The sequence below is a fragment of the Clarias gariepinus genome, chromosome 27 (assembly GCF_024256425.1).
Source record: "Clarias gariepinus isolate MV-2021 ecotype Netherlands chromosome 27, CGAR_prim_01v2, whole genome shotgun sequence".
Lineage (NCBI taxonomy): Eukaryota > Metazoa > Chordata > Actinopteri > Siluriformes > Clariidae > Clarias > Clarias gariepinus.
This window is the reverse complement of record NC_071126.1, coordinates 1,732,026-1,751,124: the sequence shown is the minus strand read 5'-3', so window position 1 is coordinate 1,751,124 and position 19,099 is coordinate 1,732,026. Positions and strand designations below refer to the sequence as shown.

General features: G+C 39.4%; 2 protein-coding genes across 3 annotated transcripts; one reads left to right on the top strand and one right to left on the bottom strand.

Moving 5' to 3' along the window:
* Positions 1–1,652: 1,652 nt before the first annotated feature.
* cbr4 (carbonyl reductase 4) lies at positions 1,653–7,785 on the bottom strand. 2 transcript variants are annotated; one of them, XM_053489169.1, is made up of 8 exons: positions 7,742–7,759; positions 7,549–7,588; positions 6,425–6,466; positions 5,230–5,381; positions 5,018–5,138; positions 4,808–4,941; positions 2,812–2,946; positions 1,653–2,667 (listed from the first exon to the last, which is right to left on the bottom strand). In XM_053489169.1, exons 4-8 carry the CDS (start codon positions 5,372–5,374, stop codon positions 2,489–2,491), a joined length of 714 nt encoding a protein of 237 aa, XP_053345144.1. In that variant the 5' UTR covers positions 5,375–5,381; positions 6,425–6,466; positions 7,549–7,588; positions 7,742–7,759; the 3' UTR covers positions 1,653–2,488. The 2 variants fall into 2 exon arrangements, with proteins under 2 accessions (XP_053345144.1, XP_053345142.1); XM_053489167.1 differs by lacking the exon at positions 6,425–6,466 and having other exon boundaries at positions 7,742–7,785.
* Positions 7,786–7,912: 127 nt separating this feature from the next.
* trmt1l (tRNA methyltransferase 1-like) lies at positions 7,913–19,008 on the top strand. The gene is made up of 16 exons (XM_053489552.1): positions 7,913–8,047; positions 9,062–9,190; positions 9,280–9,342; positions 9,458–9,571; positions 9,732–9,796; positions 10,879–11,035; positions 11,121–11,238; positions 11,325–11,404; positions 12,748–12,970; positions 13,812–14,024; positions 14,410–14,600; positions 14,766–14,844; positions 15,065–15,231; positions 16,959–17,024; positions 17,522–17,648; positions 18,020–19,008. The coding sequence occupies exons 1-16, from the start codon at positions 7,987–7,989 to the stop codon at positions 18,213–18,215; spliced, it is 2,049 nt and encodes a 682-aa protein (XP_053345527.1). The 5' UTR covers positions 7,913–7,986; the 3' UTR covers positions 18,216–19,008.
* The last annotated feature ends 91 nt before the right edge of the window (positions 19,009–19,099 follow it).

The following is a 19,099-nucleotide window of genomic DNA, read 5'->3' as shown; positions in this document are numbered from 1 at the left end:
CCTCGTGTGTATGTTTGTGATTGAAGTGTTAAAATGTTGTTCCTCTAAACTCCTGCAGGTTATGTCCTCCAAAGTATTTACAGTACACAGCACAGCAGCCTATGTTGTAGGAGCAAATTAGTTTAATTTTTGAAACATGGCTAACCAGGTAATGGATAAGTCTTCAGTTCATACTGAGCTACAATCTGATTTTACCGTTAACATTAATTCTGTCGAAATGCCAACAATTTCCTTGTCCACCATAGAAAATGATCTGTTTGGAACTTGGTAAGATAGTTGTTCAAACAAACCAGTGCCATAGTACAAACTGTACTGGACCATTTAAATACTGGGGTGATGACTGGAGACAGAATAAAAATGACATCATTTCTCGACTCAGATGCTCCACATGCTGACCTCTGACCTCATCCTTCACCACAATGAGTGTACAACCACAAGCTGACTGCTCCCCCAACTCTATCCACTCAATGAGCTAAAAATAAACCGCAGTAAAGCCCAATCTTAATGCGACTCAGCTGTGTGCCTGTGATGAGGGGGTGAGCAGGATTTCTCCCATGAGGAGGGAGGGTACAACATAAGTGTTCCTGTTACACAGCAAGACCACTGTGTAAACACTCTGAACTATCTTCTAGCGTCAGTTGTGTTTTTAGATTTGTCATTGCTCAAAAGATGAGATTATTCTTTCGTAAGCTCTGAACTAAATATTTCTTTGTTGGAGGTTGAAAAGGTTTGGACACCCTGTCTAACGGCCTCATGGTCTTTTCTGAGTTTTAGTTCTTTCTACAGTGTGAAACAATGCAGCAGGCTTCCAAAACATGCAATAATCCCCTTCTGAACAGTTGATATTGAAGTGTGTCTACTACTTATGCTTTGTAAAGCCTTCATAATGGCTCTAATCTGAGGTGCTGTTAATTAGTGATCTTCTCGTCTGCATCAGAGGTAAGTTTTGGTCTTGCTTTCCTGGGACAGTCTTCATGAGAGCCAGTTTCATTGTTTCATTGGGTTTTGCAAATGCAATTGACAATATTGTTCCAGAACAGCTGACCTTTATGTCTTAAAATAACTACTGACTGTTGTTGTTGTTACTCATTTTCCTAATGCCATACTGTATGTCCTAAGATTTTTTTTAATCAGTATGTAAAAAAAAAAAATGAATGTAAAAAATAAATCATTAAAGAGCTCACTGACATAGAAGGTGTGTCCAAGGAAGGTGTTTTGACTGGTACTATACATGTACTGTACTATTATTAGATTATTAAATTATTAAATTGCATATATAGACATAAAGCCACGTTTATAAACATGTCATAATGAACATGTTCAAGCATAACAATGCCCCGTGCACATAGCCAGCATCATGACCAGCGTGTTAAAGTGGACGTATTATACAAAATTTACTTTTTATTCAGTTTGGACATACTGCTGCTTGTCCCTCTAGATTGTCCCCCTATTGTACACAGAATCTAAGTATAGCTCTTAATATGGAAGATGGAATGCTCTCTATATACTGAAGTATATTTCCCTCTTCATTTTGTTAGTCAGAAATGCGGATGGGAAAAACCTGAAAGCGAGTGAGAAATGCTTGCTAAGGTCCTGAACATGGATGATTCCATTCCCTGCATTCTGATTTGCTAGGAAAATGCACTTCGTCAAAGGAGAAATCAGGGGAGGTTTATTTAAAGCTTTAAAGCTACAGACACAGAAACAGCGCATTTGGAAAAGAAGTGAAACAGAAAAGAGGTCAAGCAGCCAGTACATCATCTAGGCTGTATTTCACCTTGAACATTAACACACACACACACATACATTTAGAGATCTTAAAGTCCAAACTTGTTTTAAAAGGAGTATAGAACATGACCTTTACATTATCAGAGTTCTGACCTCAACTTCACCGAACACCTGTGGAACGCCGACTGCACATTCTGTACCTCTGCTCACTAATGATCTTGTAGCTGAATGACGAAAACCCCTACACTTAAATCTAGTGGGAAGCCTTCCCAGAACAATGGAGGTTATTACAGCTGATAAGAGGAGAGCCACTCAGAGCAACCCATTCTAAAAAACCCATTCTTATAATTTTATCCAGAACAAATGGGGTGTGATTCCACAAACTAATTCCAGTCCAGTGTATACTGCAGGGGAAAACGAAGGTGTATTATGACTAAAATTGATCTTTTTTACTCAGAGACATGTAGCATGTGCAGTTTCTCCAAACCAAGGATGTCCAGTCTTATACTTAAAAGTCTGATGACAGTTTTTCATTCCACCCAAGCTCCAGGCTCCTGCTCAGGGTCACCGATCGATCACACATTATATTTTTCAGAATCAAATCCAAGACCAGAATTGTTCTTAACGTCTGAAGGTCATGACGACAGACTTGGTACGAATGCACTGCGGTTAGTAAATGCTTTTAAACATAAACTGAAATCATGTGCGGGTGAAACAGTTGGCATGGCATTAACCTTCAGAAGCTTACAGGCGACTGAAGTTACATGGTCAGGTGTAGTCCTCCATCCACCACCAGGACATGTCCCGTGATGTACGGTGACTCCAGGAGAAACAGGACAGCATGGGCAACTTCCTGCGGATCCCCGAAGCGACCTAGAGGAATCCTCTTCCCGTACTCTTCTTTGTTCAAACTTGCTGTCATGTCCGTCCGAATCAGTCCTGCAGAGACAAAGTATATACAGTTCATCACTGTAGTGCAAGCCTCATCACTTTGCTATGCACTGTAAACTATTAAACACTATATGGACAGTTCAAGAAAGTCACATGAAATTATTTATATAAAAAAAAAAAAGAGAAAGCAACCTGGAGCTACCAAGTTGACCCGAATGTTTCGAGAAGCAACCTCTTTGGCCAGAGACCGTGTGAAGCCGTCAAGGCCGGCTTTGCTGGCGCTGTACACACTCTGCCCGGCGTTTCCCTTAACACCCACCACCGAGCCTGTTTCGTTAAGAAACAGAAAATCTTAGTCACACACACACAAATTTCTCAAGAACTATATTATCTGAAATAATGAAAAGACACCAAGTTCCAAATACTCTTTTGGTATAATAGACAAGAGGATAATAATGGTGCGTTGTTGCCCTCTAGTGGCGACGACACGAACTTCACTTCACATTTGATTTTTTTGCCTTGTTTTTAAGCACAGTATTGACTCGTGGTAGAAATTCCATTTTTTTCCAGGAAATCAGACTTTTGGCTACCAAACTACACAAAGTGTATGATATTCTGGATAGTAGGGAATGTCAGGGAAAACTGCACATGAGCGTTCACAAACATCATGCTACAAATGAACTGCTAAAATTTGTTAGCTTTCTTGTCTATCTACCACTTCAAACAGCACACTAAAATCATCCAAAACCATCTAAAATAATGTGCAATGTCCTCTTATTAGGATTTCCAACATAACACACAAACATGTCCTGTGATGAGTGTAAAGACTATTAGTCTTTTGCATATTGTGATAAAGTTCATTATTTTCTGTAATGTACTAATAAACATTGGACTTTCATATATTTTAGATTCATTACACACAACTGAAGTAGTATAAGCCTTTTATTGTTTTAATATTGATGATTTTGGCATACAGCTCATGAAAACCCAAAATTCCTATCTTAAAAAATTAGCATATCATGAAAAGGTTCTCTAAACGAGCTATTAACCTAATCATCTGAATCAACTAATTAACTCTAAACACCTGCAAAAGATTCCTGAGGCTTTTAAAAACTCCCAGCCTGGTTCATTACTCAAAACCGCAATCATGGGTAAGGCTGCCGACCTGACTGCTGTCCAGAAGGCCATCATTGACACCCTCAAGCAAGAGGGTGAGACAAGGAAAGAAATTTCTGAACGAATAGGCTGTTCCCAGAGTGCTGTATCAAGGCACCTCAGTGGGAAGTCTGTGGAAAGGAAAAAGTGTGGCAGAAAATGCTGCACAACGAGAAGTGGTGACCGGACCCTGAGGAAGATTTTGGAGAAGGACCGATTCCAGACCTTGGGGGACCTGCGGAAGCAGTGGACTGAGTCTGGAGTAGAAACATCCAGAGCCACCGTGTACAGGCGTGTGCAGGAAATGGGCTAAAGGTGCCGCATTCCCCAGGTCAAGCCACTTCTGAACCAGAAACAGTGGCAGAAGCGCCTGACCTGGGCTACAGAGAAGCAGCACTGGACTGTTGCATCATGGTGCCAGAGCCTGGAGGAAGACTGGGGAGAGGGAAATGCCAAAATGCCTGAAATCCAGTGTCAAGTACCCACAGTCAGTGATGGTCTGGGGTGCCATGTCAGCTGCTGGTGTTGGTCCACTATGTTTTATCAAGGGCAGGGTCAATGCAGCTAGCTATCAGCACACTCTGGATGAGCTTAAGATCGCTATCGAAGCATCCTGGGCCTCCATAACACCTCAGCAGTGCCACAGGCTGATTGCCTCCATGCCACGCCGCATTGAAGCAGTCATTTCTGCAAAAGGATTCCCGACCAAGTATTGAGTGCATAACTGAACGTAATTATTTGAAGGTTGACTTTTTTTTGTATTAAAAACACATTTCTTTTATTGGTCGGATGAAATATGCTAATTTTTTGAGATAGGAATTTTGGGTTTTCATGAGCTGTATGCCAAAATCATCAATATTAAAACAATTAAAGGCTTGAACTACTTCAGTTGTGTGTAATGAATCTAAAATATATGAAAGTCTAATGTTTATCAGTACAATACAGAAAATAATGAACTTTATCACAATATGCTAATTTTTTTAAAAGGACCTGTAGATAGCAAAGAAGGGGATTTTGTCAGGTTATAACTCACCAATGTTGACGATAGCGCCTCCGTTAGTGAGCATGCTCCGTAACACTGCCTTACAGGTGAGCATGGAGCCAAGCAGGTTGGTGTGAAGAACAGACACCATGTCCTCGGTTTTACACCTCAGTAATAATCCGTCTCTGAAACACAACGACAGAGGATCAGATAATAGTGATTGTACAGATCTGTGACACCTTTTAAATGGTCCTCTGTTACCTGTTGATGCCTGCTGCATTGACGAGGTATCCCACAGGGCCGCCGGTTTTACTGATGGTATCGAATGCTTTCTGCACCTCATGCTCTTTGGAAATGTCGCAACCGAGACCAATATGTCCTACTGTAGAACAAAAAAGAAAAAAAATCGAGTTTTACTTTAAAAGTTTGTAAAGCTGCATCTTGAAATACTTCACAGGGTTAAAATGATCCACCTCCAGAAAGCTCATGCACTGTGGCCTGTGCTGCTTCCTGGCTCCGGGAGACCACTACAACTCGATGCCCCCTTTGTGCCAACAACTGGGCTACTGCTCGCCCAATGCCACGGGAGCCTCCAAACACCACACCCAGTCTAGACATCACCCGTCTATATGAGGAATAAAAAAGGATCACATCAACATCCAATTGTATTACCAGCGACACTCCAGATCTAATATATAATACATTTATAATAAATGTGGTTTTGTTCAAATCTCAACTTTATGTGAGATGAGAGATGAAATTATAGACGCAAAGGACCCGGGAAAGGTCAGATAAAAAGTAAGTTAAGATTGAATACTGGTGTTTGAGCTGTACTCTGCAGTCCAGACAGTGTGTGGGATTTTGTTGCAGTACAATAACATGTAGCAGTATCATGCGATCGCACTGGAGCCTCAGGATATCAGCTATCATGTTAGAAATAATCCAAATTCACACCTGTGTGACATCTAGCGCTGTTTTGAAACGTGTGCAAACATAGCGAATCACATTGAGCTTACAGTGACGTATTCATGCTAGGTATTTCAACCAAATATGTTAGGAGTGTAAGCCATGAAGGCAATACATTTTATCCAAAAGACATTTGTGCATCAGTGGTGCTAACTGTTGCCTCACACCTCCGCTCGGAGGAGAAACGTGAAAGTCTTCGCCCTCCCTTGACTGGCAGTTGTGGCCTTAAAGAAAGAGTGCTCTAATGACAGGTGGGGATTGCCTACGACTAAATTAGAAAAACAATCAGGAAAAGCCCCATCAAAAAAAAATAAAAAATATAAATAACTTAGAGATGAGGAAAAAATCTATTTATTTATGAATTGAGATTTTTTTGTGGCGCTTTACATATGCCCACACTACTCCAAAATCAATTAAAAAAAGTATTTTTTTTACTGGTCAGCCAATGACCAAAATTGGCTAATTTACAGTTTGACCAGTGATCGGCCATCAGCCTCAGACATAAATGATTCTGTACCAAGCGCGGACGCTTCTGAGTGACTTATCAAAAATCACGTGCACTGAAAGCCTCCTTTTCTTCAAACTCAGTCTCAAACCCACTCATTACACAAGTCTCAAAACACTGCATGTGCAACAACCCGTGCTCTCACTGTCAAGTTGAGTTTTGAGAATTTGGAGGCATTTAAGGCGGTAAAATGTCACCTTTTCTCAACTCTGTTGCGGTCTGGAAAGCGATTCCGCTCCCTGAAGGCCAACACAGAGAGATTGAGGAGGAGCTTCTTCCCGCACCCAATAAGGTCTCTCAACCACACCACTATGCAGAACTAACACAATCTTTTCACAATCGATCAATCAATCTTTTTACATCCATGGACACTATGGACAATTCCACGCACACCTACCTTCATATCTACACTACATGTTTACGTTTACATCCTGGACCATTGCACAAAGACACTTTGTTCTATGCATATTTGCACACCATCTTTCTTACAAAATATCAAAATTTCTCAATTTCTTAAATGTTCTTGTACAGTACAGTATATTTCAATTTGTACAGTATATTTCTATTTTTATGTACAGCATATTTTTATTTTTAGTTCTATTTTTCCTAGTTCAAATAATTTTTTCTACTTAATTTTTCTATCGTATTTCTTTTATTTATATTTATTTCTTATTATAAGCTTTAATTCTCTTTTAAGGTCACTGGCAGCCGTATAAGCATTTTTCTACATTTCGTACTGTGTATGACTGTGTATGTGACAAATAAAATTTGAATTTGAATCCATCGCAGAGCACACACACACACACACACACACACACACACACTACGGGCAATTTGGGAATGCCAGTTAGTCTAATTTGCATGTCTTTGGACTGTGGGAGAAGACTAGATTACCCGGAGGAAACCCATTAAGCACAGAGAGAACATGCAAACTCAGAAACACACATGCAAACTCGACAAAAAGGCGACAGTGCTAACCACTACACCACCGTGCCGCCGGGTTACATTTAATTAATCATTCAAATTTTGAAGGGTTTAAAATTTTAACAAAATCTGGGAAAATGTAATATTAAATTGGGAGATTTATAAAATTGTGATAAGCGCAGTTTTAATTGAATTAGGCCCAAGGTATCGTCCTAATATCGTATTGGGAGGTGACTGGTGAGTCCCATCCCTACTATAACTTGTCTTGTATATGGTTAAAGTGTGCACACTCTTGTCTCTCTTGGACACAGACATGTCAAGATATCATCAAAATTATTATTAATTTATAACCCATTAGTTATTTCAATTAGTTACTCTTTAAAATGTCTTTACAAACCTTTCAGAAGGACTACTGTGTCCCAGAAGGGGTTTATTGCCTAAAAACAAGAGAAAAAGCTGACAACAGACCCCTTTAACAACTTCCAGTCATTCATAAACCCACACTGGGAGTAAAATTATCAGAATTATCTCAGACTCGTTTTAAACAATCCCAATATGACTAAATAAATCATCCTTTCACGAGTTTCTACCCTGAACTTCACTCCAGTCTCCTGGACGCCGCCATCTTGGATCAGCTGTGTGCCGAAGCCCCGCCCACAACACCACGACGTTTTTAAACCTCGCGTGACGTCGCTGTCATTCTATTTTTCCACACCCGTATTCGGAGTAGCACGCGCCTCCTGTGCAGATCCTGCTTCAGTAAACAGAGGCGAGGCCTGGCAGAATACGGGTGGGAAAATGAGTTTCGACGGACTACGCAGCTAGATGAGTCAAAATGGCGGCGCGCAAGGAAGAGGACGCAGTGCAGCTTCACCAGGAGGACGCCAATAACAAAGGCGAGATAACTCGTGCTTTTCTCACCATAATGTACAGATTACTGGGTTATGACTTTCTGGGAATTATGCTTATTTATATAAATTGTTTAATTTTACACCTGAACGTGCTTTTAGCGTGACTTTTAAACTGCCGAAGTAAATATGGGCCTCCTGACGGAGCTTCATCACAGGACCTAGATGCACATACTATGAACGATAAAATGCATTTTGCTCTCGGTTGGTTATAGTCTCGGGTTTGGATATTCGCTTTCTGTGCAGGAGATGAAGATTTTTAGACATTTTTAAGTTTTCAGGGAATTTAAAGTGCTTGCTGATTTTTAACTGTGATGAAGTGGTCTGAGCGCGGAGCTCCGCAATAGGGCCGTCCACCAATAAATGCTCCCTCGGTTCGCTTGTTATTTGTTTTGCCACATGGGGGCGCCATACTTTAAAAATTAATATGCATATTATGGGATTAAATGTGGAAATCTTGCTCCAACAATCTGACCTTATAAAAGATTTGACATTTTAAAGCACTTGTAGGGCAGTTTGTTCACCAATTATTCTAAAATATGTAATAAAACATAATTAAAATAGGGCCTTCATGTGAGATTTTGCTGCGTAGCTAATACGTACTCGTGTGTATACATACAAAACCTGGTACACATTTTTATATCTCATTTTTAATAATCAAACAGTTTCGGCCGTGACGAGGCCTTAGCCTTTATGGGGAACAGAGGCTTTCTGGGGTTTCTCTGGGTGACACTAACTGGTGTTTCCAAATTGCACACATTGAGTGACTGGGTGTGTGTGTGTGTGTGTGTGTGTGTGTACCTGTGCAGTGTCATGCGCTGCCACCCCATCCAAGGTTACCCTTGTCTTGTGCCCCAAGTTCCCTGGGTTAGAGTCTACCCCACACACCCCACACCCCATAAAAATCAGCAAATAAGTATTTAGGACTTCTCGTAAAATGCTACACCCCTTGTTTACATCTTCACCTTTAAGCTTAAATGTAATGTGTATTGTCTGCTGTAGAAGGCTCTGTGAAGATGGCTGTAGCATCCGAGGACGCGAGCAAGCAGACTCTTGTTGATGACGTCACGTCCAGCGACACTGTGAAACCCCAGGACGGTCAAGGACAAGCACCTGTCTCTTCAATGTCAGGTGGTGACTTAGCAGACGAGAAGACTTTTTTTCTGATTTGGTTTCAATTCAGTGTTCAATAAACTTTTGTCTTTCGTTTTTGTTTTAAGAGAGACACGTGTCCATCCAGACTTCACTAGATGGTTTGGAGATGCTAGTGGACTTAAATGGAGGTGAGGACAATTTTCAGTTGAAATGAAACTTGAATAAATCCAAACACATAGTAATATAACACCCACTTTGGCTACATTTAAACTGTCGACTGTGTTTATGGAATGAACTTCACAGCCGGTAGAAAGTCCTGCCCATTATGTCCAGAGGAGAAGTTTAAGGCTTGTTACAGCCACAAACTCAGACGCCACCTGCAAAACCTTCACTGGAAAGTCTATGTGGAATTTGAAGGTAATAGAGCATGTGTTAAAGCAGCACTACAGCTGTGTTAATTAGAGCAATGTGAACCTTAAATCACACAAATTCAACAGTGACTCCATGTAATGTATAAAGTTTATATTCTATCTATTGAGAGATCCAACTTACTTTCCTTTGTTTTTGGTTCTCACAGGTCAGAGGATGTGTATTTGTCATCTACCATGCAGACAGATGAAGTCCAGCCAGGGTTCAGATCAGGTGAACATTTTAGTCTCACTTGAGGAGACGTTTTCAGTGGAATCAGAATAAGAAAGCGTGACAAATTTAGAACGTGCTTTATGTACATGTTTAGGAAATTTGTAGTATTTTTAAATGTTCTTAAGAGGGTCCTGAGTGGCACAACAGAGAAAGTGGTTACCCTTAATAGGGCTTAATGTCAACTTCCATGGTGTGCCCTGCAATACTACTACTATTAATACTACTACTACTAATAATAATAATAAACTAATAATAATCGTTAAGTGCAGCCCGAACCCTAAGGAAGTCTTAAAAGGATTGAAGCGGGTGAAATGCCGTTGTGGCTTCGCAGAAAACAGTCAGTGGTTAATTATTGGATCATTATTGAATTATTTACTGTACCTAGTTATAAATGGGAAATTAGCAAGAGAATATGAGAGTATGTTCTGTGGAGCTGTATCCATTACCGATCGCACTAGAATGGGTTGAGCAGTTTAGTTATCAGAATACAGGGATTTGTAGTGAGTCAGTATCAGCACTTACAAACATTAGTGTAGCCAGAAGTCATCAGAATCTGCTGTATAGAATCTTGTTAGCTCAAAGCACGATCAGGGAAGGGAGCATTTACCTTTTTTGGAACCCTTAAAGCTCAGAGCATTTTAGACGTTATTTGTTTTTTTTTATGTTTAGATTTTTTATTTAAAATGTATAGTGCTTAGGCTTATGCAGTGTAGAGTGACCCTTTTTTTTTTTTTAGCACAAAATTTTAGTTAATTTTAACCAATTATCCAAACATGACTGAGCAAATTTTTTTTTTATAAATTTAATTGGGTCACATAGGCAAGGAAATAGCACAGATACATGGTAACATGTATTTCTGTTTTTTTTTTTGTTGTTGTTTTTTGATCAACCTATGCTGTGTTGCCAGCACATATCTGTGTCGCTTGAGTTTTAAGGGTTTTAATTAAGGAAGGCTGGTCTGAAAAATCGGTCTTAAGAGGCTGGGAAGATGAGGGAGAACCATGAGCAGCCGTTCAAAACCATCTGATCAGCAGCTTAATGTGTGTCTCAGGAAGAGGATAAATATGTTCTTATTTCTCCAGAGTCAGGCCCGGTTGGTTGCGCACTACCATTGTGTTGTGTGCTCTGTCACCATTGCACGAAAAACAGACATGATAAGCCACCTCAAACGGCACATCAACAAAGGCGAGACCGAAGCAAGCTATTCAGGGACTTCGGACGCATCGTTTGAGGAACCGGGTAAGAAGTTGCCAAACGTTTGTTTAGAGCTTCTCTAAAAGGTCCATATGCTGTAAGCAGCATGTTAAACATTGTTCTCTTTCAGTGCCAGGTCAAGCATATGAGATTATGAAGGAACTAGGTACCAATGTGCAGCTCATGCCCAACCACACCACACCCATGAAGACTGATACATACTTCAACCGTAAGATGAAGGCCAACAGGTCAGTTACACACATTAGCTACTCTAAAGATTTTTTTCATTTTTTAAAAGAGCTGGTTTAACATAAGGATTTTGTCTTTTTGGTAGGCAGTTGGTGTTTTGTTCTCTTGCTGTTCTTGCCGAAGAGAGAAGTCCGTTAGAATGTCTGGATGCATTTGGAGCCACTGGTGAGGCTCAGAATTTTTTTCAAATTAATGCAAATGTAACCTGTAATTGGAGCGAGAACAGGGGAGTGCTCGATAGTCTGTCTTAAATGAAAATTAAGGTGCATATACGTAAGTATGTTACCAAAGGCCTTGGTTGTTAAAAATGTTCTGCTCCGCTCTCCCACTAATTGGGGCCAAATTCCACAGCGTTTGTTCTGTGCAAAATGCAGTCCAAAGTTCAACTGAGACTCATATGATTTAGAGTCCCACTGAACTAAACCTTTCAAAGATACAGTGTATTTAGTACAAATGTATTGATTTTCTTTTTTTCTGGAAATGACTGGATGGCCAACAGAAACTAGCCGTATGGCAAAGAAAATTTATAAAAACCAAAAACTATAGTAATGTACTTACTCAATTTAAATTTAAGACCGACTTAAAAAAACAACAACTCCCTTTTACACTGATTTAACAGCAGGTTAGCATGGGTGTAAGAATGAAGATTAAAAATCAAATAAGACGGATAGCAGTATTTGCTTTTAGCAGTTGCTATTAGTCACACTTCAGACTTTTAAATGTGCAAAAAAAAAGTTTAACAATTTTGTTCCATATTGTTGGAACTCATATATAATTTCATATACAGTATGTCCTATATTTTGCTATTCCCCAGGCACGCACACACACACACTGCCTCAAACTGCTTTTATTTTACTATTGCCCCCAAATGCTTGTTTTACTGTATGTAATGTGACTGAGCTGCTGCTGAGCCCCGCCCGTCCTTCCAGGGAACTACAGGGCTGAGCGACCTGTTACAAAAGGGGAAAAATCTAACTGGCTTGTTTAAACCTTGGCCATAACAAATATGCAAAAATGGCAAAAAGCTTTTTGCGTTTACTTCTTATATTGATTTGGACAAACGATTAATTTTTTTTATTCTTTCCATACTGCAATGCTAATGAGAGATTTTGCCTAATGTTATAAGACTACACGTAATAATAGTATAACCAAAAGATAAAATACTGTATACAGTTAGGAATACATATTTCGTTTCCTAATCGGTCACCTCCTTCCTGTTATTGCTCAGTGAGGCCGCGGGGAAGCTTGTGAAAATAGCACTATCTGCCCTGTTCTACATACAAGCTGATTGACAGGCTGAGGTTGGGCCAGCTCTCTCTAGACATTTCTCAAGCTCCATAAACATTCCTGTTTCAGTTAGAATGTTTTTGTCTCTTATTCTCTTGTCCTGATTACATTATAGCATTATATAACAAACAAAAGTCAATTCTAGATGGTTGGAATGACCCTGGTAATGATGATGTCTGACTGTACTTTGTCTGTGGTTCCTACTAACTGTTCCTGCGCAGGTATAATGGGCCTGCAGTGGGCCAAGCACCTCTGCAGCACCGTGAACGTGACGATAAATGACATAAACGAAGCCTGTGTCAATATGATCAAGGAGAACTGCCACCTCAACCACATCCAGCTGGACAAGGAGCACGCGGAGGACAGCAACGACCCCATCAACACTGTGGAAGTGACTCAGATGGACGCCAACGTCCTCATGCACCTCCGGGCGTTTGACTACATGTGAGTAGAATCATGTGTGAGGAACATAAGCCAGATGCAGAAAAGGACAGAGTTCCTGAATAACAGTTTAGTGCCTTAATATCTGCATGACGCCATGATAGTTGTACATTTGAGCAAAAATGTTTAAACAATCAGATCTTGACACATGGTTTTATAATCAAAATAAGTATTAATAATCATTAGTATGTCATCATGAACTCATAATGCAAAGAGCACATGCGGGAACCTCATTCTTTTTGTCTCGATTTCTTTCTTTCACCGTTTAGTTTTTAGCAAATAAGGATTTGATTATTAGTTCAGGATGGAAACTTGGCTTAAGGAAATGAATAAAGAAAGATTTAAATAGATTTAATGTCTGGTAAATGTGTATACAGTATGAGTACTAAAACTTAGCTGTGCTTTTAAGCACATTTTATGCAGACTTGAAATATTCCTGGAAAATGGAAAATTTGATTTGGATCTTAAATCGCTTTATTTAAAATAAAAGTACACACACAGTTTGCTGCATATTTGCCCAAGTAATATCATTTATTTCAGTAAAGACAATATGTTTAGACACAACGTCTAAAAACATTTCATTTTGGAGCTGCGGGCTGCTGAGTGCAGTTTTTTTACTGTTTGCATCATGTTAAGGCAGATTACACTCCTGTGATGCACAAACAACAAACTGGTAGTTTCCAAATTGACCGTAGTGTGCTTGTAAGTGTGTGCTGGTGTACCTCGCTTGGGGATAAGCCCTATAGAGAATAAATGAATGATTAGTGATGTGTTAAAGAGCCTCAGTAACTGTTCAGTTATGTCCAGTTCAGATTAAATTCATTACGCTGTGTTATGTTCTCAGACACCTGGACCCTTTCGGCACAGCCGTCAACTACCTGGATGCCGCCTTCCGCAACGTACGCAACTTGGGCATCGTTTCTGTGACTTCAACCGACACCGGCTCACTCTACTCCAAATCTCTAAATGTGACTCTCCGCCATTATGGCTGCCAGATCGTCAGGACCGAATACTACAGAGAGCTGGCAGCACGCATGGTGGTGGCCTCGATAGCCAGGTAGAGCTAAAACAAATTAACTCGTATGATGGGGATCTGATAGGCAGGTTTAAGCTCCATAAACATATTGCTAGATGATGGTCACTGGAAGGGCCAATTGGTTCGAAAACAGGTTAAGTAGATACAGTATTAGAAATGACAATTTATTTATTTATACATTTTTTGGTCTTTACTGTTTAATGTTTTCTCATGGGATTAGAGTTATTAGTACTACTACTGGAGACACTCGGAATATAATTGGGAATTATTTATTTTCACTTATTACTGCTAGACCTGTAAAAAAGTCTGGTTAAAGGAACTCTGGAAATGAAGATGGACATTAAGTGATCAGGATTATTTGTTAAAATCCTTTGTTTAGTGATGGGTGTTGTATGTGTGTGTTCAGGGCAGCAGCACGCTGTAATAAAGGTATCGAAGTCTTATTGGCTGTGGCTTTGGAACATTTCGTGCTGGTGGTTGTGCGCGTGCTGCGAGGCCCCACGCAGGCCGACGAGACGGTCAAAAAGCTGCGGCAGCTGTTGCACTGCCAGTGGTGTGAGGAGAGAGTGTTCCTCAAGCTGGGCAGCATGGTGGAGGGTAAGTATAGAATCGGGTGTTTAATACCCACACTGTTCTGTGTCAATTAAGTACAATTTGAATATCTGGACTGCACAATATATAATTTATTAACTGGTGAAATAGCAGTATTTTTTTAATGGCCCTACTGTATTAAACATATGTGGTTTTGTCTTTTTCCTGTAGAGAATCAGTACAGGCAGCTTCCATGTCAGTGCCATGGCAGCATGCCGGGGAAGACTGCAGTCGAGCTGGGACCTCTCTGGTTAGATGCACTTACCAATATTAACTCTTTCATGCATTTAGTATTTATTATCTAATCAGTTTTACTTTACAGCAAAAGTAGAAATGTTAAGCAAAATTGTTGCAGTGTTTATAAAAGTAGAGACAAAATCTTACTAAGAGAAAGAAAAGGAATTAAAGATTTAAAAAATGCTATTGTTGTACTTTACAACTATTTCTTGCTATTTCTGTATTTTTTTAAGGTCAGGGTCTCTGTTCAACACTGGCTTCCTGAGGCGGATGCTGGTGGCAGCGGTGCAGCACAGCATGGACGACATTCAGCCCCTGGTGAAGATTCTGATCTGTGAGGCAGACTGCACCATGCTCAAGTCCTTCTCTGTCACAGGCCAGCTGATTCTAGCCAACCAAGGTATGGGACTACACGCACTCAACCTCTGCATGATGTGCCGTGCAAAAAAATGTGTTTTTACTGTTATGGGCCTTGCACTACGATCCAGTCCTACACCAGACAACGCAATCCCACTCAGCTACTGAGATCAGTCATCTGCATCAGTGGCCCTGAAGACGCCAGCTCAAAAGTGATTTCAGATGTTACTGAGCCTGGCATTAATCCTGCTAAAGAAGGACGGTCAATACGAGAGATTTTGGACACAAAGCTTAATTTTTAACTTTTATCATTGCATTTTTATGGTGTTGCATTATAAAAAAAATCATGCATGTTAAAAGCCTCTGATCTGTCCTTTTTTCTAAACTAAGTAATCTTAAACCCACTCATTATACTTGCCTCATTATACTCATTATACAACAGACCAAGCGCTTATTATTTCAGAATATTGTGTGTGTTAGGAACTGCACGCACCAGATACGTGCTGTTCAGTTAAATGGTAAACTCTTGTATATAAAGTTTGTATGTTTTTATTTAAATTCTGCGTTTGCATTCAAATGTGAAAACTAATGTTGTAAGGAACGGGTCACATTCAATTCATCAGTAAACTTTTAAAAGTTTTAAAAATGAAAAAAAAAAAAATCATGATGTGAATAAAATCATGGCGCTTCCAGAATCGCAATAGCAACGAATACCTGTGCGTCTACTAAAAATAGCCCGAGAGATGCATACAGTATTTGTACTGTATGAATAGTAAATTACTCAAAAGTAAATATTATATATAAGCCATAGTCATTGAAATAAAAAAAAAAGAAGAAAAAAAACTGCTTCTGAAAAAAACCTTTATTAATATTTTTATAAGTATATAGATATAAGATTTTTTAAAAATTAGAGGGGGAAGGGGTTCACATACATGCTTAGAGAATCTCCTTTTTGAGACAGTAATGTTGTTTTGCTTAGGGTTAAACAGTTTGATCTGCTATAATTTACAAGGAACTGCCGAGAACAATCTCTTCGGAGAAGGAGGGGGGAAACATCTATGCTTGTAACGTCAGTTCTAATACATTAAGAACTGTTTTAATGTTTCTATATTCAGTGTACACACACATACTTAGGAGTCAGAGATCAGACATCAATTTAAGCATTTGCTATAATTTATACATTGCCAGACCACCAAAAAAAGCACCCCCAAAGATTTTATTAAGTGCATTTAGTTTTGATTACAGCACACAGTTTGTTGGAGAATTTGGATATCTAAATGAATTTCTTATGCTATCTTTTTGCCACTTTTTCACAATCTTAGTCCTGGAATATTTCCGTGCCGTTATTCAGTACGTTCAGGTTATCAGCTCAGTTTATTTTATTGCCACATATCATTGCTGAGTCTAGATCTGAACAACTGAAGGAACCCCGGAACATAACACTGACTCCAGAGCCTTGTACTGTAGTGGCAACTATGCATGATGCGTGCATCACTTTGTGCACCTACTCCTTTTTTTTTTTTTTTAACCCAGTCCCAGCAATTACGTAAAAATAACGTAGTTATATTCTTGTTAGTTGCAGCGCAATAGTTTGATCTTTCTGAAATGGTTACTTATTTGCCGGGGCAGTGTACTTTTAAATAGATTTTTCTCGAGCTAGACTTTTGGGGCGTCCTACGTATCGGTATATTGCTTTTTACTGAACTGTGTTTGTCTAGAATACTTTTAGTGTCAAATCTGCTGAAGTATGCTTGTTTTTTCTTTCTGCAGTAGAGTGCGGTGTCGTCATCAAAACTTTACAGAAGGTGGAGGAAGCAGACACTGTTGATCAGTCAGGTAGTAGTTACACTTGTCACTTTAGTGATGCTTTTCTATGGCTGTTTTGTTATAATTTAAATATTAAATTGATAAAGAGGCTAAACCTTTATGAAAAACGTGAAAAAAACATTACTGATTCAAAGTGAGAGAGCTGTTATGTCTTCGATCTACTCTAAAATAGTCATTTAATAAAATTTAGTAGTTGTGTGGATTAGTTGGCCCGCTGTGGCGACCCCTCCATGGGAGCAGCCGAAAGACTAACAACAACAACAAGGAGCTCTTTCTCATGAGCTTTATTGAACACGCATTAGAAAAGAATTAAGGCTTAACAAATCTATCCAATTTTTTAAATGTATTAATCACACATTAGCCTGTACAGCTATTAACCTGTCTTCTTGCAAGACAATTTTTAATTGTTTTAAAAATGTAAGCACTAAAGTTTCTCTTATTTGTTTAATGCTGCTTGGAACAAAACAGAAGAGACATTTTCATACACTTTTTCTGTCATCACTCAGGTAAGAGGAGAATTGGAGAGGATTCTGGTAATGCTTTGAAGAAGCTGAAATCGGATGCGTCCCTGGAGCACCCTGCATTCTACTACAGCATCCATCGGCACAGCATCCGAGGCATGAACATGCCCAAGTGAGTCGTCTCTCAGCTCACTGTGCTTTTATAGCCTGCAGTAAAATTTATTATTAAAAAAAAGTTATTACAGTACACAGATTAACAAAAAAACTCGTATATAGAAGAGTTTATCAATATAGATAATATCTCCATATACACTATATTGGAGACTTTTGTGTAGCAAGTCACACTGACTCCATAATTTATTTTGAATTTTTTTTGGCAGGTAGTATATATAAAACAGTATCCCTGTTTGTGTTGAAGATATAACTGTAAAATTATGCATGAAAGAAATGACGTGTCGTGTACCTAATCTAAAATGTTCTACTTGGTAGATGTACTTGGACCTAGTGTACAACTTGTGTGCCATTTTTTATTTTATTTTTTAGGCTAAATAAGTTTCTGCAGTACCTGAGTGAGGCTGGGTTCAGGGTGAGTCGCACGCATTTCGACCCGACTGGAGTCCGCACTGACGCCACACTGGAGCAGTTCAAGTCTGTGCTCACTAAGTACAGCGTCCCGACTTATAGCTCAGGACCAGCGAGCAGCCTCAGCACAGAGGATGTGGCGGCTAAAAAGGACTAAACGTGAACAACCTGAACAGCAATATAAGGACTTCTGATGATGATAATCTGGTGTTGTGGGTGTTGAATAGAGTTACTCTGGCAGTAGGATGTCCCATACCTGCAGAGCTGTGTGTGTGTCTATCTTGTCTGCTCATACTACTGTACTCTATAGTGGAGTATTACTGTATTAAACAGTGCAGTAAATACCATGTGAAGCTAGTACACATGTATTGATTTACCTGCTTGCTGTGGCTGAGTTTTCTAAAAGCATCGCAGCACAAAGGATCATCGTTAAGCGCTAGAGTAAGCATCACACTGATCACTTCTGCTCCTCTTGTTCGAATGAGTTACTTAACATTTGTAATAAGTTTAAAGTTGTGATGCTTTTGGGAAACTCATCCTGTTTTGCATAAGAGTATTAATAGTAACGTTTGGCTTTAGGATATGACCAGTATTTGTGCTTCCTGCTACATAGGAGGTTTTTACCCCTTTGCATGTAGAGGAAGTTACTATTTAGTACAGTAGTATGCACAGGGATTCTAATGCACTGAGATTTTATGCTATTTTTTTTCTTCTTTTTTTGTGAAAAACTGAGCCTGTATGCTTTCAGTATCTAATGCTTTTATTTATTTTTCCACGTTGGAATATGACAATTTTACGAGCACTTTGACCTTTTTAATCAAGCTTCATGTGCTTCTCTGTTCCTTTTTTTATTGTACTGCTAGGCTTGAGCCTCGGAGCTGCCTAGTTGGATTTATACAGCAAATGTTTACTTGGCCTGTACGACAAATAAATTTCATAAATGGAAAATGCGAGTGTCTTTATGCAAGAGGATCTTTCACTTGCATTTAAATATCAACTTGTACGGTAGTTTATTTATTAATGCTTAACCTGAAGGGATTT